Source organism: Cebus imitator, unplaced genomic scaffold, assembly GCF_001604975.1.
Source record: "Cebus imitator isolate Cc_AM_T3 unplaced genomic scaffold, Cebus_imitator-1.0 Scaffold432, whole genome shotgun sequence".
Lineage (NCBI taxonomy): Eukaryota > Metazoa > Chordata > Mammalia > Primates > Cebidae > Cebus > Cebus imitator.
Window position 1 is genome coordinate 646,396 of NW_016107747.1, and position 23,195 is coordinate 669,590.

The window sequence follows — 23,195 nt, forward strand, 5'->3', positions numbered from 1 at the left end:
AGTAAGTGGTAAATGTAAGTCTCATAGGAGACTCATAAATTATTCCGTACTTTTGTATCCAGTGATCATCTCAAGTGATCATCTAGTGATCATACAAGCCTCTGTAGTATGAGACTGTATTTACAGTAAGGTAATAATCTGAGTAGCCAAACAGATCAAGCAATTCGAAGGTAGAAATCCAAACCAGTAGTAGCCATGTCTGATACATAGTATGCTTTATCCACACTGTGGCAACAAAGCAGGGATAGTTTGAACACTCTGAAACATGTACCCCAAACACAACTTAGACAGTAGTGATGAATAATGAACAGATGAAACCATGTCATTAGCATTTTTCCCTGCAATTTCTCATGACTCACATGGAAATGTGACTTAGGACGATGGAGTTCATGCCATTTTCCAAAGGAAAGGTAACTCTCTCATTGGTGTGTGAACTCATCTGTCCTCCCTGGAGTACAAGTTGATGTTAAAGAGAAACTCTGTCAGTCCTGCGTAATTACCAACACACTTTGTCTGTTCCTTTGACAGGGAAGAAGAGGTTGGCCAGGCCCCCCAGGGACACCAGGCTCCAGAAGAAAGACAGTAAGAGCCCTTCTAGACAAGGAGACCCACTGCTCTAGTGGCTTATATTGAAAATGGCTGACTGTGGGGAGTGGGTGGGATGGTTCTACTGGAGCTCACTATCTTGGGGAAACTAACTTAGGGCATCTCGCAGACTAGCTCTTTGCCAAGAGCTTGGGAAAGCCCCAGAAGCTGAGATAGGAAAATGCTGATGGCAGAGGAGATCACCAATCAGGAGAAAGAGCTGGGCAAAGAGAACCAAATCAGCAGCTAACTAGGGAAAAGTGGTCAGTGTGGCCTACTAGCTAGGTTGAGATTGCCTGTGTTAGTGTTTTAAATCCAAATTCTATTCTTTTTCTGCCAAATTTTACAACTGTTGAGAAAAGTAAGAATGGCAATTATTAAAAAGTCAAACAGTAGATGCTGGCGAGGCTGTGGAGAAATAGAAACGCTTTTACACTGTTGGAGGGAGTGTGAATTAGTTCAACCATTGTGGAAGACAGTATGACAATTCCTTAAGGATCTAGAACCAGAAGTACCATTTGACCCAGCAATCCCATTACTGGGTATATACCTAAAGGAATACAAATCATCATTCTACTATAAAGACATACACACATATGTTTATTGCAGCACTATTTACAACAGCAAAGGCCTGGAACCAACCTAAATGTCCATCAGTGATAGACTGGATAAAGAAAATGTGACACATATACACTGTGGAATACTATGCAGCCATAAAAAGGAATGAGATCCTGTCCTTTGCAGGGACATGGATGAAGCTGGAAGCTATCATCCTCAGCAGACTAACACAGGAACAGAAAACCAAACACTGCACGTTCTCACTCATAAGTGGGATTTGAACAATGAGATCACATGGACACAGGGAGGGGAACAACACATACCAGGGCCAGTTAGGGGGTGGAGGGATAGGAGAGGGAGAACGTTAGGCCAAATAGCTAATGCATGCGGGCATAAAATCTAGATGATGGGTTGACAGGTGCAGCACACATGGCACACATGCACTTAGGTAACCTACCTGTTCTGCACTTGCATCTAGGAGCTTAAAGTAAAATATAAATAAATATTTAATTTTTCTTTTAAAAAAAAGGAAAAGAAGTCAGTCCTGATATAGGCATATCTGAGTGAGATTGGGTCACTTGCTTATGGAACCCATTGTTGGGGGCGTGGTTGTTTTTTTTTTTTTTTATTGTGTTATTTTTTCATTAAGTACTTAAAAAAAATTCTGTGTGCAGAAAAGCACAGAGATATAAAAATATTCAATAAGAATAATTAACTTTAATAAAATACATTTAGATGCCTACATCAGAGTCTGAATTAGGCCTTCTCATCTCATTTTGCAAGGTTTTCTTTCCTTTTTTTTATGTAGTTATCCAGCCTTCAATTTCCCCCACACCCCCCAGAATAGAAAATGTTTTAAAATTAAGCACAAGTAGAAGCTAGTTTAGTATATTGCATTTATTACACATTGTCATTTCTGAGCAGAAGTTTATATAACCAGCTATTATACTCCATCAAAAAAAATTTTTTTTTATCTTGGAGCATACCAGTGTTCTTTGCAAGGCAGAGAAAATGAAGAGATTATATTTAAAATATGCAGAATTTGATTGCTAGAAAAGTGCTTTACTAATGCAGTATTCATGCATATAAAGAAATGCATTTGCTATTCATTTCACTTTCTAAAAGGGTGTAGTCAGCTTACATACCCCTGGAAAGTATTTTCAACTTAAAGACTATCATCCGGGAAATCCTGGCATGTAAGGATGAACTTTTACTGTTTCATAGCCTCCAGAGGCTAATGCAGTATTGCTATGCATTATTTAAACCGCATCACTCCCATGAAATATGGCCCCCATCTTGGGTTAGAGATTCAGCCACGTCATTCAGGAGTAAAAGTGGGACTTCCAGTTAAAATGGCAGAGTAAAGGTGTTTTCACACTATCCCTCTTAAGTGCATCTCACCAAAAACAACAAAAGAAATTAAAAATTGCAAAACAAAGGATGACCACAGCTTCAAGCTGCAAATAATAACAAACACTATCCAACTGTTTTTAAATCTCAACCTTAATGAATAAGAATTTAGAAAGCTAACACATCAAGTGAGACTTCATGCAGAGATTGGTTTTCTTTAAAACTAACAGTTTTCTTAAAACTAACAAAATCCAGGGACATGGTAGATTTTGAGAGAAACAGGAAATAGACACATAGGGACACAATTCAACAGAGGAGGCAAAATGAATGAGAAACTGGAAAACATCCCACTTTTATTATGTAGAACTAGCAGCCAATGCTGTAGAGGCTGCAAACAATGAGAGAGGCAACAGTGTCTATCACAACGCAGAGAAACTATGACTTAAGGGGCTTCATGTGAGTTCCATGAATCTCTTAAACGTCAGTAGTAGAAGGAAGATGTAGGTCTAAGGTAAAAGAAATCATTCATTTGATGAGAAAGTGTTTGAGGCAACATATCTATGTCAAAGCTACCAGCCCTGTTCCAGCTACACTTCCCCATAATTTCTTCAGTAAACAAGTGATCCTATTCAAAGTTGGTGAATGGTCAGGAACATTAATAATCTTTATTAGATGATTAATCAGGACCTATGCATAAAGCTGTAAGAGAGAAAGAAAAACATGGGCAAAGGACAGATACAGCCTTGTTAGAAGAGGAATTATTCAAGGAAAAATTTGAATTCTGGCAAACAGTTCTTCAGAGTCTCAAAGAAGTGAAGATAACATTACTGCTCTTAAAGTTTGAAGCACTGACAAGACAGTAGAAAGTGAAGAAAGCAAGTTGGCAGTGCTTGGGAGCAATGGAAGTAGAAAAACAGTAGAGATGTAAGATATGTTAACACTGGACATTTCTATTCTTTTTTGTTTTTCTTCTATTCAAGTAAAATTAGATGTAATTTAATTTTACAATAGTAGAGTATGATCTCTTTTTGATAAAAAATAGAACTATTTAGAATTTTATCTGTGAGAATGAACAAGATGATGTCAGGGGTCATGATTAACAGATGTTAATGATACTTCTAAATGGAGGAGTTGGGGTGATTTTTAAAAATTTTCTATGTTCTCTGCATTTAAATATTTTTAAATCAGCACGTATCATTCTTATAACAGTAAAGTCAGTCTTTGAGAAAGTAGAAAAATCTAGTGTTCACTGCAAAACTTCAAAATGAATGTTACAGTGAGCACGGAGGACTCCTCAGTGCGCAAAGGATCTGCTAAGCTGGTAAGTGACTGGAGGACGGCTGGTGGTAGAAGTGGCCTCCGGGGAAATGAGCAGCAAATCTGACCTTTACTCATTTGAACACCTATAATCCACCCACAACACTACTAAACACTAGAAGTAAACTCAACTACAAACTTAGACAGTCTTTCCTGTCAAGGAACTTAGAACGATGTTATAGAGTGTGGTTTCTCAGCCTCAACACTATTGGCATTTGGGTTAAACAACTCTTTCTCTTTCTCACAACAACCCAATGTATCTCTCTAATGACTTTCATTTGGAGCTTAAACCCCAAGTAGCAATTTAACAAAGGTGCTGTGTGATTACTTCTGGAGATGTTTTCATTATTTGTGTGAATGGTGGATTAAAGCCTTTCTCATCCATTAGGCTGAAAAACTCCTAACTAGGATCAGGTGTCAGGTTTTGTTCACTACCACTCAGCCCAGCTCCTGGAAGGGAACAGGAACTGAAGAAACATGTGTTACAATAATTCCTTTTCAGCCAGCCCTTTCAAAATCAAACCTTAAAGACAGAAGGGAAATAATGTTTATTGATGATGATTGAAACATTGTGACAGCAAGCCAGAGATAGATTTTTGAACATGGAAGTCCATTCTATTTCCCTTACACATACTGGAAGCTCTTTATTTTGCCTAAATACAAAGTTCCATTCAGTTCCTCTCACCAAAACCAGATGTATCCACCTAAAGCTGGGGTTTGACCATGTACTTTTCCAGCTCCAAAAACCCCAGTGGCTTCTGCTAAATATTGTAGAAACGCTTCAGCCTAGTAACCCTGTTACTACCCTTTCTTCTCAAACTTTTGACACAGATGACCTTGTGGCTGCTACCAAATATGCTTCCTATTTTTCTGCCTCTACTTCATTGCTCAGGCTGTACCTCTGCTGGAAAGACTTGATACTGCCTCTGTCTGTAGGACTCCTACCCATCCTCTGAAACATCCTTCTCAAAAATCTCTTCTTCCAGGAAGATTTTCCTGATTTGACCAACTGGATATGATTGCTTTCTTTAAAACCTGTATTTCTATCTTTCCTGTTTCTTATGGCATTTGCCATACTCTGCCTTGTAAATATTTGAAATATTTATCTCCTCCTCCCAAACCCAAAAAGTGAGGGTTCCCTGAGGTCAATATTGTGTGTGTGTGATCTTTATGCCCCCATGTTTCCCATCTAGTATGCTCTGTGTGTAGTAGATATTTTTCAGATGAAAATATCTACTGATATTTTTCTGAATAAAAGAAAAGTGAATTGATTCAGAACGGACAAACTGGTGCTAAAGGAATGGAAACAGCTTATTTTCCTCCCTCTGATAGAGGATTTAGGGTTTCCTCTCAAGATGACTCATCAGTTTTGTGTAAAACAAGACAAAACAAAAAACTCTAATAATTTCCCCAAAATACAGTCTGTTTCTTATATAACAATAGTGCATTTGTCCATTTTCACACTGCTGAGAAAGACATACCTGAGATTGGGTAATTTGTAAAGAAAAAGAGATTTAATGGACTCACAGTTCCACGTGGCTGGGGAGGCCCCGCAATCATGGTAAAAGGTGAAAGGCATACCTTACATGGTGGCAGGCAAGAGAGAATGAGGGCCAAGTGAAAGGAGAAACCCTTTATAAAATTATGAGATCTCATGAGACTTATTCACTACCATGAGAACAGTATGAGGGAAACCACCCTCATGATCAAGTTATCTCCCACTGGGTCCCTCCCAAAACGTGGGAATTATGGGAGCTACAATTCAAGATGACATTTGTGTGGGGACATAGCCAAACCATACCAAATAGATTTGACATATAATTAGCAGAATTTAAAGTTTGAAATACTGGCCTCTCAGAACATTTCAAATTTCAGTCAAGACAATGTTGTCTGATCTTACTGAATTTTGCAAATCTTGGGTTTTACTTTTACTATAACATTACTGAATGATCCTAAGTTAGACAACAAAATGTCATTGTCTCTTGATTTCCAGGTCTATGAAATGAAATACTGATCTAGAATAACTGTAGACACTACCCTTTCATATGACAGTGGTAGGAAAACCCACTTGATTATGTAACATCATTTTGATTGGATATTTTATTAATATACTGGATTGAATAACTTTTGAATGCTTGAGATAATTTTATTTTTCTCAGGTAAGCATATTATTTGACTTTTTAAAAATAAAATCAGTTTGGCCATCTTTATATCTGAACTTAATCTGTTATAAAATACATGGAGTCAGTTATCCCGGTTTTTCCTCTGGCCTCCTGCCTTTTGGCTAGTTTACCCCTGATTTCTGGCTTCCTTGGTATAGTGCTTCAGGAAAAATAAAAGAAATAGAATTCAAATAAGTGAATTTGCAGCTTGTGAACAGCTCTAGGAAAAGTTTAGTAGAGAAAAAATTATTGACCACAGTCTGTTCTCATATCTGTAGATTCCAAGTGTCTATTATTTCCATTGTCAGTTATTTCAAGGAGATAAATATTCAGTCGCCCTAGGATAGAAATTTAGATTTAGCAATATTTTGCTTTCATGGTACAGTGGAAAGTTGAATGTTGTAAGCACTATGTGGGAATTGTTATGTATGTTGGTGCCTTAAGGTGTCCATTATGAATTTAAATCAAATATAAAAAAGCATTTTTTTTCTGAATTAATGATATCCACCTTTTTCTGTTTTAGGCAGCTAGTGGCAGAAGGGGACCTACAGGCCCACAGGTACAAAGATTTTTTCCATTAACTCCAAATGCCAAATTTTGCATCCAATCAAGGAGCTGGAATAAAGTCCCTGTAAAGTCTCTAAACTTCCCTTTTTGATGATACTGGTTATGAAATAGGATGTTGGAAGAATCTTAGGTTAGGATTTTAAGAGTTCATATTTTACAATGATGTGGGCACTTTAGTCCAAAACCACAGGAAACTAATGGACAAAGATGTACTTAGCACAATTATTGTTAAATTTAACTTTGCTTGGATTTTAAGTACAAACTTGAATAACTTAGTAGATGATCCTTGTTTTACATTTTCATTTAACTTTGGAATCTTACTTACAATTATATAAAACCCCATATAAACCAAAAGAATAATATAAAACTTTTATACAAATTGGATATTCTGAGTATTTTGTTCAAAAAGTTGGTTAAATCAAAAACCATATTCCATTCTCATTGCATATGTTAGTGATATATGTGTTTCATGAACCTACAATATTTATGAAAGAGTGGTTATGACTTACAATTTTATAAAACACACATCCTCAGATTAAAAACACAATGAGGATAAATAATCCACTCCCAGTGGCAACATAGTGAGACTCCAGAATGTTAAAGATAAAAAGCATCTTAAAAATTACCAGAGAGAAAGGATAGCTTTACTCATGAAAAGAATGACACATTAGATTGCAGCAATATATATATGCCAGAAATTAGCAGAGTTCAGCAATAATATATGCCAGAAATTAGCAGAGTAATATCCTGAAGGTAGTGTTGAAAAATAGTTAACTTAGAATTTTATACCTAGCCAAACTATGAGTAATGTAAAATAGACACTTTTAGACAAAAAGAGCTTACCATCCAGACATTATCCCTTCCTCCCACATACTTTGTCTGTTTTTGCTTCTGTAACAAAATACCTCAAACTGGTAATTTATAAACAACAGAATTTTATTTCTTATAGTTATAGAGGCTGGGAAGTCCAAGATCAAGACATGAGCAGATTCAATATCTAGTGAGGGCTTGCTCTTCACTCCAGAAATGGTGCCTTGCTGCATCAACACATGGCAGAAGGGGCTGCAGCTGACAGCTACCTTGAGCCTCTTTATAAAGGCAAAAATCTCATTCAAGAGGATGGAGCCCTCATGACCTAATCACCTCCTAAAGGCCCCACCTTAATACTATTGCATGAAGGATTAAGTTTCAACATATGAATTTTGAAGGAACGCATGCATTCAGACTACAGCACATTTCAAGTTTAAACTTCAGCAAAAAAGAGAACCTCCCCAGAAAAATGTCATGGTATAAATGAAATAAAATTGGAGACAGAAGGTGTTAAATTTTTTTCTGATTTCTAGGAAAAGGTATCCATAAGTGATATTTAATCACATCCAACTATATAACAACTGAAATATAAACTTAGGCTATCCTAATAGTTGCCTAAATTATAAACTTTTTGAATTCTTTACTCTTTTTGTAACTCTCATCTGTGATAGAATTTGAGAGCAATATGAAGAGAATACCCAACTTTTATTCCCTAGATATGTAATTGATTTGAATATAAATATTAATATGATGTAAAATGACCAAAAGTGTTTGAAGAAAATATGGACTAAATTTTGAGTGTTTTTAAGGCCACATAGCCAAGTTAGATATAATACAAATTTTATAGAAAAGGGGTGGGGGGGTGCATTTGTGCATGCATGCATGTATATAAAGATGGAAAGGAAATACACCAGCATACTAGCTGTGGTTATCTCTGCTGGATGAGATTATAGTTTATTTTCTTTGTATTTGCATTTATTTTTCACATTTTTTTTTTTTTTAGCAAAGATCCTGTACTGACATTGTGACTGAAAAAATATTTATAAGTCTTCAGGTAAAGGAGACAAAATTCTCAGGAAACAGTGTTAACAGATTGATACTTTCTCACCACAGGGAAGAACGGGCATCCCAGGACCAGATGGACTTGAAGGCTCCCTGGGACTTAAGGGCCCTCAGGTATATATCAAGACCAATCAGGGTGTGAGAACATAAAGAAGAATCTGGGAATAGAAAAATCTGAGAACCGGATAGAAACTCCCTTTGCAGAATTACAGATGTTTAAAGTTTTCATGGTAAAAAAGTAAACAAGCAACGCAGCTTGGACTCAGGCAGCACTTGGTCTGCTTTAAGTTTCATCCCAGTCAAGAAGTGAAAAGTGAATGAGCAGGCTAGGCAGCGGTCATTGTGTATTGGGATCAGAGTAAGTAGGATATTCCAGAGAGAACTTGAGCCAAGGAAAATGTTGAGCCACAAATCTGGGATTTGTGGTTAGTTTAGCACAATAATAGTGCAGTGTTACATATCTGGGTGCTCATGATGTAGAAAAATTGGCTTTACTCTTAGGAAAGAATTGCTCGAAAGACAGCTGGAGACATCAGTGGGGTGAGCTGCAGTGCAACACTCAGCCTGCCTTTGCCAGCTCACCTCTCCAGGGAGCTACCTCCTGCAGTTTTTCCTTTGCAAGGAACAAGCCATACTTGGCTCCTTGACTGATCACATGAGGGATTGCATGAGGGGTCACATGAGGGGCCAGAGAGGGCAAAATTTAGCTAAACTATTATGATAAGAGAAAGGAAGTCTTAGCAAATACTGAGATAAAAGAAAGGTCAGACCAGAAAAAAGTTATAATTTTTTTTTCCTCTCCAAACTTAGTTTTGAAAGCTTGAGGAATAAGTTTACTCTTTGGCATAGGCAGGACAATCGCCGGCTCTGCTATTTTTCAAAGTTTCAGTCCACATAAAGTAACTATTATATGTTGGCAGCTTATTGCATGGAAGTTGGGCAAAATATCCTTAAACATCAGAAGAGAAAGTTTGTTCACATTTTGCCAAGATTCAGAGCAGTGAACAGTCTTCCCCTTGGACCTTTATCTCTTCCTAACTTGATTACTTTTCTTTGTTGTTGCTTTCCAGCTGAGGAAAGCTCACTTTCTTTTTACCTTCAAGTGAGAAATAGTTGCCACTGGGGTTACGGGGAAGCATTTCAGTAGATTGACTGCTTTATTTCATGCTAAGCAAGTGATATTACAGCATCCCTTCTTCCATTGTATAGAAACTTACATTTTTTAATGAGAAAATTTAAAAGGAGAAGCAAAAACGAAACACAGCAGAAAGGTTTCTCTGCATAATATATGGAAGCCACAGCTTATCGGCAGTATAATATTCCAAAAGCAGAAATAGTCAGATTTCATCTTCCCACATGCCATATCTTGTTTATGACCAGTCTTCACTGTGGTTATTGAATAGAAAACTTATTTAAATGTTCTGGTTTCAGATTTGTATTTGTAAAGAATATATTTCTTTTTAAAGGAAGAAAAGTAGGGAAATGTAGAAAGCAATATGGAAAAGCTCAACCGTTCAGTATTTTATCCAAGCCCCAGTCAGTTTGACTGCAAATCCTCAACTGCCTCAATTTCAGATTGGACATTCATATTCCTGCACAAATGAGAATGAGCTCCACAGGCCAGGATGGAAGCAAAGGCATGATTGGAGCTCTTTTCCAATTTCTGTCCATGTTACTGACTTAGTATTTCTACTTTTGATATCCAATTGAATATAATGCTTGATTCTATGTACTCAGGGCTCAAGAGGAGAGGCTGGTGTGAAAGGAGAAAAAGGAGGCGTGGGAAGTAAAGGTCCGCAGGTATGTAATGAGAATGACGATTGCATCTGACTTCGATTTTGGCTCGATATGGATGTCTTTGTGGTTTCCTCCCTGCAGATGGAGTTATTTACCACCTGTGAACCAGGAATATGTATTAGGCGTGACTTCAGTTCAGTGTGGTGGCCATATCACATCATGGTCCCCATCTTGCAGAGCAGGCTATCACTGTCAGACACAGAGGCATAAAATCTAGCCCTCTTTGCCTCAGCTGCTCAGCTTTGTAAATCAGGTCACGTCACTCCCCTGATCTCAGTCATCTTGGGGTTTCTCACCCCTACCCCCTCACCCCCAGAATATAGCCTACTTTAATTAAGTCCTCAAACTGGCTACATAGGATAATCTCCTGGGGGAATTATAAAACAGTGCATCACATAGACTCTCCCCAGGACACCTAAAAAGAATTTCTGGCAATGAGGCCAGGGTGGTGGTAATTTTAACTTCTCCCTAGGACATCCTAATGCAGACCTAGGGTTGGGAATGACTGCTCTGCATTAGCACTGCTCCAGCTTCACAGTGCAGAAGAATCCCCTAGAGGGCATTGTTAACTAGAAAACTTGTTAAAGGGTGCATTCTGAGTCAGCAGGTCTAGGGCAGGGCCTGAGATTCCGCACTTCTAAGGAGCTCCCAGATGATGCTGATGCTGCTGGTCCAAACCACATTTTTGATAGAAATGCCCTACACGACCTGGCCTTCACCTACCTGCTATCATAGTATATATTATTTGTTTAGCTGTTTGCCTGTCTCTCCTAGATTGCAAGCTCCATAGAGGATAGGACTTTGTCTTATTTACACTCTATCCCTAGAGTTCAGAACATCAGTACCTGGTACACAGTAGAGCTCAATACATATCTGGGACACAGATAAGGCAGTGTTAAGAGAGAAGTTTATAGCAATAAATGCCCACATCAAAAAGTTAGAAAGATCTCAAATTAACAGAATCTCTGTTAATTTGTTTTTGTAATTCTCATTTTAGAGATCCTTCACCTTCTTGGTTAGCTGTATTCCTAGGTATTTTTATTTTTACTTTTTTGTGGCAATTGCGAATGGGATTGCATTCCTGATTTGGCTCCCGTCTTGTATGTTATTGGTGTATAGGAATGCTACTGATTTTTCTATATCAATTTTGTATACTGAAACTTTGCTAAAGTTGTTTATCAGATCAAGGAGCTTTTGGGCAGAGACTATTGGTTATTTTAGATATAAAATCTTGTCATCTGAAAACAGGGATAGTTTGACTTCTTCTCTCTCTCTTCATATTTGGATGCCTTATGTTTTTTTCTCTTGCTTAGTTGCTCTGGTCACGACTTCCAGTACTATGTTGAATGGGAGTGCTGATTGAGGCCGTCCCTCTATTGTTCTGGTTTTCAAGGGGAACACTTCCAGCTTTTGACTATTCCGTATTATGTTAGCTGTGGGTTATAGATAGCTCTTATTATTTCGAAGTACATTCCCTTAATCCCTAGTTTGTTGACGGTTGTTAATATGAAGGGATATTGAATTGTATCAAAAGCCTTTTCTCCGTTTATTCAGATAATCATGTAGTTTTTGTTTTTAGTTCTGTTTACATGATGAATCACATTTGTTGATTTGTATATGTTGAACCAACCTTGCATCCCAGAGATAAGGCCTATGTGACTGTGGTGAATTAACTTTTTGATATGCTACTGGATTTAGTTTGCTAGCATTTTGTTGATGATTATTACATTTATGTTCAGCAAGAATATCAGCCTGAAGTTTTCTTTTTCCATTGTGCCTTTGCCAGGTTTTAGTATCAGGATGATGCTGGCTTCATAGAATGAGTTAAGGAGAAGTCCCTCCACCTCGATTTTTAAGAATGTTTCAGTAGGAATGGCATCAGCTTTTCTTTATACATCTGATAGAATTTGGCTTTGAATCTGTCTGGTCCTGGCTGTTTTTTAGTTGCTAGGCTTTTTATTATTGAGTCAATGTTAGAGCTTGTTATTGGTCTGTTCAGGAATTCAGTTTCTTTGTGGTTCATCCTTGGGAGGTTGTTTGTGTCCAGGTATCTCTTTCTTCTAGATATTCTAGTTTGTGTGCATAGAGATATTCTTAGTAATCTCTGTGGGCTTTTTTTTTTTTTTTTCCTGTATTTCTGTGGGGTCAGTGGTAATGCCCCCTTTTTCGTTTCTCATTGTGTTTATTTGGATCTTCTCTTTCTTTTTGTATTAGTCTAGCTAAATAGCCTATCTTACTTTGGCAAAGAACAAATTCCTTGATTTGTTGATCTTCTATATGGTTTTCTGTATCTCAATTTCCTTCAGTTCAGCTCTGATTTTGGTTATTTCTTGTCTTCTGTTAGTTTTGGGGTTGGTTTGCTCTTGCTTCTCTAGTTCCTCTAGTTGTGATGATAGGTTGTTAATTTGAGATCTTTCTAACTTTTTGCTGTGAGCATTTATTGCTATAAACTTCTCTCTTAACACTGCCTCATCTGTGTCCCAGAGATTCTGCTATGTTGTATCTTTGCTCTTATTAGTTTCAGGGACTTTCTTGATTCCTGCCTTAATTTCATTATTTACCCGAAAGTCATTCAGGAGCAGGTTGTTTAATTTCCATGTAATTGTATGTTTTTGGGTGATTTTCTTAGCATTGATTTTTATTTTTTATTTTAATTATACTTTAAGTTCTGGGGTACATGTGTAGAACATGTAGGTTTGTTACATAGGTGTACATGTGCCATATTGGTTTGCTGCATCCATCACCCCGTCATCTATGTTAGGTATTTCTCTTAATACTATCCCTCCCTAATCCCCCCAACCCCTGCTATTCCTCCCCTAGCCCCCCTCCAACCCCTGACAGGCCTTGGTATGTGATGTTCCCCTCCCTGTGTCCATGTGTTCTCATTGTTCAACACCCACTTATGAGTGAGAACATGTGGTGTTTGGTTTTCTGTTCTTGTGTCAGTTTGTTGAAAATGATGGTTTCTAGCTTCATCCATGTGGTCCAAGAGTCTGGTTGGTATGATTTTGGTTTTTTTGAATTTGCTGAGGACTGTTTTATATCTGATTGTGTGGTCAACTTTGTGGTATATGCTATGTGGCGATGAGCAGAATGAATATTCTGTTGTTTTGCGGTGAAGAGTTCTGTATATGTCTGTTAAGTCAAGTGTTGAGTTCAGGTTCTGAATATCTTAATTTTCTGCCTCGATGATCTAATACTGTCATGACACTGTTTTAAAGGATGTTAATTATTGCTTGTGAAGGTATTTGTTTTCAATTTTGATGAAGGTGCTTCTTCAAAAAACATTAAAACTTTAAAATGTCATGGTAGAAATAACTTGATGAAAATAACTATTTTGGATTTGTATCCTTGAATCAATAAAAGCTTGCTGGTAACACAAATTGAAATTTGTTAAAAAGGGAAATGCCAAGAAAAACATGTCATGTGTTTATCTTATCTGTTTATGTAAAATATGGAGATGTGAGTGAGTGGAAATCTAAAAGTCTTCATATTTCTCTTGTTCTAGAATCCAAAGTTGCATCCACATGGCTGTGCAGAGCACATCTGTGAATGAGTACCCTTTAATCTTGCTTTGGCAAGATTGATTATGGCCATAAATCATTCAGCCTCTTGGCATTGTGAGAATGAGTCAATAGGTACCACTTCTCACTAGTCTATGTCTTCCATTTTTCTGGCTGAAAAACATGGTTTTTCTTTCTTTGCTTGCTTTTCTTGAAATCCCTTTGTCAATACAGTGAAAATGCTGTTTGAAAGATGTGTACAATTTTTTATGGTCAGGACATGGATGAATGGGGTCTCAAAGTTGTTGTGTCCAAAAGAAAGCCACAGAGAGAAACGCAATTAGATATACAAGAGAGCATTATTCTTGACTGGTTCTATAAATCCCCTGCCATAGGTTTCATATCGTTTTACAATACCCAAGGACCAGCCACTGGAGTGGAATAACTTGAGTGTTTTTTAATTGCAGGATTTGACGTTTTTCTTAGGATATACATTTAGAAAAGATGCGATTTCTATTGACAGTGTTCTGAAGGCTTATTCACTGGCATTCTGTATAAATCAAATGTGTGCTAATCCAGCCAAGTATATGACTGTGATGCAAGAGAATACAGTCCATGGCACAATGAAAAGGAAGAAAGAGCTTTGAAAGGAATGGCATATTCTTCTGTACCTTCCTTCATTCCCTCTTTGGTTTACATTAAGGTCCTATCCTAATTTAATCAATGCCTGAAAAAAAAGAGAAAGAAAGAAAGGAAAATCAGACACTAAAATACAAATTTCAATTGAAGTCATAATTATCTTTTAAATACTTATGCGTTCTTACTGAAGGAATCACTAGTGGCTTGTACAATATCAAGAAAGATTGGAGTTGTTAATACAAGTTGGAGTCCAGAGGAGAATTTCTGTCTTTGTCTTTACAAAGCATAGCGTGGGGGTAAATGACATGCAGTCTGGAGCCAGACTGCCTAGGCTTGATTCCTAACTTTGTACCTTACTAGCTGTGTGACCTTGGGGAATTTATGTAACCACTTTGTGCTTCAGTTCTTTACTGTAATATAAGGGTAGTAATATTAGCTACTTCATTGGATTGTTGTGAAAATTAACAGATTTAATATATGTAGATGCTTAGAACATTGCCTGTAGTCATAAGCTCTATGTGTTTATTACTACTATATTGTGTCAACATTACCTAATTTAATGGGAGTATTTTATGTTCAAAGAATGCAGGTCACCGTTCCAAGAAAGGCCATGATAATAATATAACAGTATGTAATGTATAGCAATCAACAAATTTCATTATTCTTAATAGGCTAAGTTTGGTGGTCTATTAACTGTTCCTTTTACTCATTTGACAAACACTTACTAAGTGCTGCTTGTGTGTCGGGCCCTATTCTAGGATACAAGGATGAATCAGGTATAGACTCTAGCCTCATGTATACCCAGTCTCATAAAGAGGACTAATACAGACAAATAATTGACATGTGAGTTCCTGAATGTTAAAAGAGAATTACACTCAAGGTAGGTGATGGAGTAAAGGATGGAGTTAAATGAGATGAGTGTATTAAGTTTTGCTAAATGAACAGGTGTTTTCCGGGTAACCAAGGAAAAGGCAGGCATCCAGAAAGAGGACAGAACCAAGCTTCACAGAGCTGTGAAGGTGAGTTTTAGGAAGCACAAATGGTTCAATGTGGTTGGAGTATAGAATGCATGGGGAAGTATCAGAAGCTAAGGTTAAGAACTAGTATTGTCAAGCTTGACATCTGCAATGTTTTGGGGTTGTTTTCGCATTAGCCCACCACTGGATGGCCTCTTGATTTTTGTTTGCTCAGACTTAGCTGATATCTAACTTTTAGAGAAGCTGAGCATCTGATCTCCTTGTTTTTTTTTCCCACCTTGATATTTGTTTCTTGTGAGTTTTTGTACAATATTACCCCCATGCAAATAAAAAGAAGTGACAAGGATTCCTTTTAAGTGTGGAAAGACCCTTTATCTCTTCTACCTGCCCTGCCTTATCTAATCCAAAGTCAAGGTGTCCTTGGCAATGCCCCAGCCATTAATCCCCAATGCCTGAGTGTAATCTCTTCTGATAAAGGGCTAAGCACAATTTTCAAAAACCATCAACCTCTAAGTACTTCTTTTCTATCCTTGCTTAACACTAAAGTAGTCGTGGTTGCCAAGGGCTCTGTAACTAACTCTCAACATGAGAAGAAGACCCTCAACCAAGTCCCACTTTTGGTGGTTTGATGTGGCCCCAGCCTTATGCATCAACTTTAGAGAGCCACATTTTTAGAACTCCATTCTGGGCTAATTCAGAGCAGCAGACATAGTGGCTGGGACTTTAGTCTTTAGCGTCAGATACAATTAGGTTCAATTCCTATCTCATCCTTTTATTAACTGAACTATTTGGGTGTAAATGTCTTGAGAAACTGTTTTTAATCAGTAAATGGGGTTAATAACAGGTGTCTCACTGTGTTGTTGTGAGAATTGAAGACTCTATCTATTTACCACTCAGCACAGTGCCCTGCACAAAATATGAGTGCTCAATAAAAGGCAGCCATTACAAGTCAATGAAGATTTGATCTCTAGCTAATGCCCTTCCCCTTTAAATGCCCTAAGCTTCTCTTGACAATCCTTAGCTATTCTTGATCTCAAATCAAGTAAACTCTTTCATTCTTTGATATATTTCTTGGGATGATAATTTTTTTTTTTCTTTCCTTTAGAAACTACCAATGTAGTTCCTTATCTAAACTGCAGTAGTTGAGTAGGTGATTTATCTGCATAACCATTCACTAAAGTTGAGCCCCATTCACTCACGTCATAAACCTCACTTTGGTGCTTTGCAAGATCCTGCATAGGAAACAAAATCAGGTTTTCTGATTCTCTACTGGCAAGGTCCTGTATGTATCCAGCCATCTGCTCATCTAAGATATTTTTTATTTTGAAAGTTCTTAAAACAGGATAATCTCTCATTGTGCTTGTGTGTGCTTGAGGTAACTACACATGAAATAATCTCCCCCAAACCACCTCTGATTCAGAACTTATGCCCGCATGAAGAATGGAGAGTAAGCTTCTAGGCAGAGGTTCCAATGTATATATTGTTTTCCAGGAAAATTAGAATCTCTCTGCTTCTCTGTGAAGTGCATGAAAAAAAATTTTTTTTTATATGTGAAACCAAAAAAAATTTTTTTTAATAATTTATATGTGAAACCAACAAATTAAACACATTAGTTCATCCTTCTTGAGAATCATTTCTGGGTAGATAAATGAATGGATTGATGGGTTCTAGGTACTCTGTGATGCTCCAGAGATATGAATTAATAGGATGTGCCCATTCAAGAAGTATACAGCCTAGTCTCTAAGGAATGCAAGAGAGAAATACGCTAACAATGACATATAGAGTAGAGGAACCTGGGGGACAAGCATGAGACCCAACACAGCCAGGAAGTTCAGGTATTCTTCCTGAAACAGTGATGGTAAAGGTAGGATTTTTCAGAGGAGGGAGATTTTACCTCTCCCTAGAGGGAAAAAATGGACCAGCTAAGGGAACAATTTGCATGAATGTGGCGACGGAGGACAAAGCTTAGATGGATCACTTGCTTTGATGTGCCTGAACATAAAGCAATGGAAGCAGTGACAGGAAAGGAGGCTCCAGAGGCATGCAATACCAACATTTTGAGGGATTTTGCATATTAAACAGACTTTACACTTTATTCTGAGAGATACTCAGAATTTCAGACAAAGCGGTAACCTCAGCCTGACATTTTTAATCTCTCTCTAAAAAGGGTGGAGAATGGATTAGAGAAAGACCTGGCTACAGTTAGGAGAGCCAGAAATTTAGGCAGAATGCAAGATGGGCCTGTGAAGGCAAATAATGGGAATGGAAGAGGGAGGGGTACAGAAAGTAGACAGATTCTGTGGGCCTTGTAGCTGAGGCGTTTTGAGAAGTGACATAGTGGGAGGGTCCAGGATAATTCTCAGGTTTCTGGCGTGAGTCTCAATGGTAGTAAAGGGTAATACCATTCCTTGATGAAAAGAATATGAGACTGGAAGCATGATTTAGGGTAAAGATGATTATTTTGCGAATCCATTTCTGTTGGATGTCCCATGGGCATTTTATTATTTATTTATTTAGAGAGACAGAGTCTCACTCTATCACCCAGGCTGGAGTGCAGTGACACAATTATACTCACTGTACCCTTGAACTTCTAGACTCAAGTGATCCTCCTGCCTCAGCCTCCCAAGTAGTTGGCGCTCTAGGTATGTCCTGTCATGCCTGGCTAGTTCTTGTGGGTTCGTGTGTGTGTGTGTGTGTGTGTGTGTGGTTGTTTGTTTTGTGGCATAGAGTCTTGCTATGTTACCCAGCCTTTTAATATATGACTCTGGTGTTCAGTTGAGTGGTTGGGACTGGAGAGCATGTATTTAGGAGTCATTGTGTAGAAGTGATATGCAAATTCATAGGGGTGCCACTCAGGAAAAGGTGGTAAAGTGAGAAAAATGAGGTCAGACGATGGAGCCCGGGGGCACACAGAATTTAAGAGGGAAATAGAATAAGGGGAGTCTTCAAAGGTTAATTAGAGGAGGCTGGAGAGGGACCAGGAGGACCATGGTAACTTGGTGTGACAGAAGTTAAAGGAAAAGTTTAAAGAATGCATGATCAAACTCAAAAAAGGTCAGGGCGAAGAAATGTCAACTGCACTGAACACGAAAGTCAGAGGGGTTAGCTCTGTGTAGTGCTGGAAGTAAAAGGAGAGAATGGGTTGAGAGCTATCTATGGAGGGTGGCAGTATTGAGAATTTTCTTTAAAGATGAAGGGGGAGAGATAGGGTATTATGGAAAGGTTATTTTCTTTGTTAGTGACCAATTTATTCTTCAACAATCCTTCCTATTAGAACATTTTTTATGTCCAATGTATTGCTTTTTAAAATTTTTAAAAGATGAAAATGTTAATGTCACAATATTTTTGTTCTGAATGAAATAAATTTGTGAGGATCATGCTCATTACACAGAGGCTGGTTTATTTACGTTTACATTACAACAGCCATGACCAAAAAATGGCGAAATATAATTTCAGTTCACTGGGATTGGGATTATTTACAAATGCCAGTAAACAGTTTCACCGTGTTGGGATATCCCAAAGGAGAAGTCTGATTCCAAATGTTAATCCCAGAGAAAGGCAGCTGTGTCATCTCTGAACTGGTATTTCAAAATATTCACTCTAAAGCTGTTCCAATGAAATATGCTTTCTAGAACGTTGGGAGGGACTTCCATTATGTCTAATAGTTTTTCCATATAGATATGTGTTACCTTTACCTGTTTAAGTTCTGCTGTGTTCTTCCATAAGATCTTAAGGCTTTTTTAATTTAGGTTTTGCATCTTTCTTGTTAAATTTATTCTAAGAATTTTACAGTTTTTTCTTCTTTTGGTAAGTGGGAATTTATTTACATTTACTTTTCTAACTTATCACTAGGAAAGAGAAAATTATTTCAGAATATTTATCTTATACTACCCGAATATATCTTATGAACACTGTTTTTAGTAAAGTTTCTTGGACTTTCTAATATACATATCACATTCTTTTCCCATAAAGCTCATTTTGTCTTCCAAAGAATGTATTCTACCAAAGGACCAGTAGGATTATAGTTCAAGGCAAATGTCATTTGGAATGGCTTCTTTAAGCGTTAGGCATTTTAGCAACATCTGTTCTTAGAGGAAAACAGACCCCGAAATCACTTTGGAAGAGAAAACTCACAAGGGAGCACAGTTCTTTAGACAACATCTGGCATGAATCACTTTCTTAATTTTCTTGTATTTACTAGTCTTTATTTGATGGTGGTGATACTTTTTTCCAGAACAAGAATTGATACAGCCACAACTCTTCTCCCTTCTGTGGTTCATTTTCCACTTATAAGAGACACAAAGGGCTCGAGGGAAAGTTGCTTTATGTTTTGCTACATTTGCAATCCCTTTTTTTATATTTCAGGGGCCTCCAGGACCCGGAGGAGAAGCAGGGAATCAAGGCCGTTTGGGAAGCCAGGGAAATAAAGTAGGTCACATTCTTTATACTTACCAAAGTTGAGGTTTTCTGCTCAAGAGACCTGTGTCTGGTTGTATTAGCCAGGGCCCTTTCAACACAAAGGACAACACATCTCCTTGCCCCTAAACGCTGGCTTGATTCTTAGAGAGCCAGCAACCTCTAAGGACATGGGTGTGGACCTGGATGAGATCAGGGTTTCCAGCTCGGCGTAATTTCGGAGGGGAAGGATACACCCAGTTAAAGCTGAGGGATCTCAGGGACCAAGGGATATTCTGGGGCAGGCTTTCCTTTTTCTTTTCCAACCTCTCTTCATTTCCTCCCTCCCTCTTTGTTTTTTCTACCTTTCTTTCTTTCCTCCATTCATACAAACCTTTGGTATGGACCTTTTAAGACCAAGGCCCTGTACTGAGCATTCAGTTGGGCTGAAGAATCAGCTCCAGGAATGAGATCTTCATTTTTCTCATTGATGCACCCTCTGTGCTTAGAACAGTGCCTGGCATGTAATAAGTGCTTAGTAAATATTGAATAAATGAATTTGTGGGTGGCATGATATATATGACATGAAACCAACCCCAAAGAATCTAGAATATTTTCATAACAACAATCTATGACATAAAATAGAGATAAAGGGCTAAAATGGAGGTTTAAATACCATTATTAGAAGTATTTCTGGGACGGAAAAAGAGGCATCATAAGAAATACAAACTTTGAGTAGGGCTTAGAAGATAAAAATTTTGGCAAGCAGAGAAGGGAATATGGGAGACTAATGAGAAGAAATCATGTGAAGGGAGGGACAAGGTTGGAAAATCCTGAGAGAGAGGAGGTATCTAGGCATGAAAAATGATCATGTCGTGATGCAAGTCTGTGGTGACTTTATTCAGTAGCCAGTACAGTGTTATCTAAAACTTTTGAATGGAGTGGATAAACACAGCCAGACTTCTGGAAGATTTTAAATAGGCAACTCAGTGTAGAAATATTATGAAGCCTAGGCCGGGTGTGGTGGCTTATGCTTGTAATCCCAGCATTTTGGTAGGCTGAACTCCTGACCTCCTCACTTGAGGTCAGGAGTTCCAGACCAGCCTGGCCAACATGGTAAAACCGCGTCTCTACTAAAAATACAAAAATTAGCCAGGTGTGGTGGCACATGCCTGTAATCCCAACTACTCAGGAGGCTGAGGCAGGGAGAATTGCTTGAACCGAGGAGGTGGAGGTTGCAGTCAGCTGAAATCGTGTCATTGCACTCCAGCCTGGGTGATAGGCAAGACTCTGTCTCCAAAAAATAAATATTATGAAGCCTGAGAGGTTGAAAGCTAGAACAGTTGGTACACTCTTAAAGTCTCCAAGGCGAATAGTGATTAGGTGACTTAACAGGGTGAGACTTAACTGGTGATGATTCCATAGAACTCTTCCAATAGGGGACTGAGGCAGAGAGGACTGTGCTAGATGACCTGAGGGCTTCGTGCATGAGTGGTAACCCCATCACAGACATAGGAAACTCATTAGGAGATTTGGGTTTAAGAGTAAAGAACATCACTTGGGGGACAGAGAAAAGGGTTTAGGTCTGGTTGGAGATATAAATTTCAGAGTTATTTGGATTAAAAATAACTCTTGATGATGCCTCTTAGTAAGAAGTACAAGAAAAAATAAGACAACGAACTATTAGGAAGGAAGGAAAATCAACAGAAAAGCACACTGGATTCTGAGAAGAGTTCAAGAAGGGGAGGTGAAGGGTACCAACTGGTACAGAAAAGTTAAGGAGGGTAGGAGTGGAGAAGCCATTGTATCTGGTGTCGAAGACATTCTAAAGAAGTTTCATAAGTGAAGCAGTTGAGAGGAGAGAAAGGGAGACAGATTGCAAAGGACCTAGAAATGAGTGTGGAGAAAATGGATAAAGGGCTGTAACCTACTCTTTGGAAAAACTAGGCCTTTACAGGGAAGAGGAAGACATTAACTCCTCATACTGGCAAGGTCTAGGAAAGGTTGATGTGGGATGTTGGTTTGTTTTTAATGACAGAAGAGACTGGCATGTTTCTAATCAGAGGAGAAAGCCAGGGAGAAAAGAGGGGATTGAAAATGTAAGAAACAGTAGACAGAGTAGATGATTAACGGAGATATTTGTCAAAGAGGATGAGCTTGAGGGCATAAGAAAAGGGGTTAACTTTGTACTGAAGAATTGCTCAAGGCTGATAGAGTCCAGCTGTTGAGTGTTGCAAAGACAGTTAATTGGAGGACCTAACACGATGCATATATGACAAGAACAATCAACTGCAAAAGGAAGGGACTGCTGTGGCATGTAGCATAGCAATATATGGCATGTAATCAGGAAATCAAAGTTTGGAACAAAGGCAGTGCTACCTTCTTGCTCCCAAAGAAGGCTGTGGGGAAAGTGGTATCACTGGTAAAAATCAAGTTTCTCTTACCAGGGGTAGACATAGATAAAGGGACCCTAGAGCTGGCGAGGGGTGACCACGGGGAAGTAGATAAACAGAAGGAGGCTGTGCCTTAGAAGATCCTTATTAATAATAGAGACTTGGTAGGAATAGTGGGGGTCAGGAATTTAGAAGGCAAGTGCCCCAAAGAAAACCCAAACCCTCTGAACTGCCCCAGGATGGACTGGGCACTCGACTCATGATTCACTGAGATAAACCTCAAACACTTACCCCTTCCTTACTCCGGTAAGTTCACATTTCTGGGAGGCAAGCAACCTGGCAGTTAATCCTGGGCTCAACACCTGACTCTACCAATAACCAAGCACGTGGCCCTAGACAAGCCATATGACTTTTCTTGTTTCCTTACTGTGAGGCAGATGTTGTGAAATTTTAGTGTGCATATGAGTCCGCTGAGAAGCTATGTAAAAGCACATGTTGTTGGGCTCCACTTACCAGAGTCTAATCCAATGGGATCCAAAAATCTTCTTGACACATGAACCCTGGATGCAGCAGGTGGTCCCCACGGCATACTTTGGGAACCACTGTCCTAAAAGGCACCAAGGCAGATGATGATCTCCATCCCTTTCATAGAATCCCATTCTTTATTGCCCCCAGAGTTCAGTGCTGGTGGTCCCTTGACATTTGCCCTTCTTATATTGCTTTTCTGTCCTTAAAAATGATTTAATGATTCTTCATCTCTTAAGTGTAGGTTGCACACACTTTCACACTCTTTCTTCCAAAGAGTACAGTATAGAGGGGGAGGGAGATGGAGAGTAACTTGGCATCAGGGAAACTTGACTGCCACTATCTCAACCAGAAGATAAAGGTTAACATCAACGGTGATGTCATCTTGATTGTATATACCCTTAATATGATGTGATGAGAATGGCCTTTTACCTGTGTGATCTTCCTCCCCCAAACCCATAAGCCCAGTCGAATCAGAAAAACACTAGAAAAACAGCAATGAGAGACATTCTACAGAATGCCTGGCCAATACTTCTCAAAATGGTCAAGGTTACT

The 23,195-nt window shown here is 38.4% G+C and overlaps 1 protein-coding gene across 1 annotated transcript in view; it reads left to right on the top strand.

Moving 5' to 3' along the window:
- The window catches only part of COL6A6 (collagen type VI alpha 6 chain), a 148,617-nt gene that overhangs the window by 81,157 nt on the left and 44,265 nt on the right, over positions 1 to 23,195 (top strand). Inside the window, exons 21-25 of the mRNA XM_017510156.2 lie at positions 529 to 582; positions 6,496 to 6,531; positions 8,463 to 8,525; positions 10,149 to 10,211; positions 19,693 to 19,755. Of these exons, the coding sequence (XP_017365645.1) occupies positions 529 to 582; positions 6,496 to 6,531; positions 8,463 to 8,525; positions 10,149 to 10,211; positions 19,693 to 19,755 (279 nt within the window). The remainder of the gene's footprint in view (positions 1 to 528; positions 583 to 6,495; positions 6,532 to 8,462; positions 8,526 to 10,148; positions 10,212 to 19,692; positions 19,756 to 23,195) is intronic.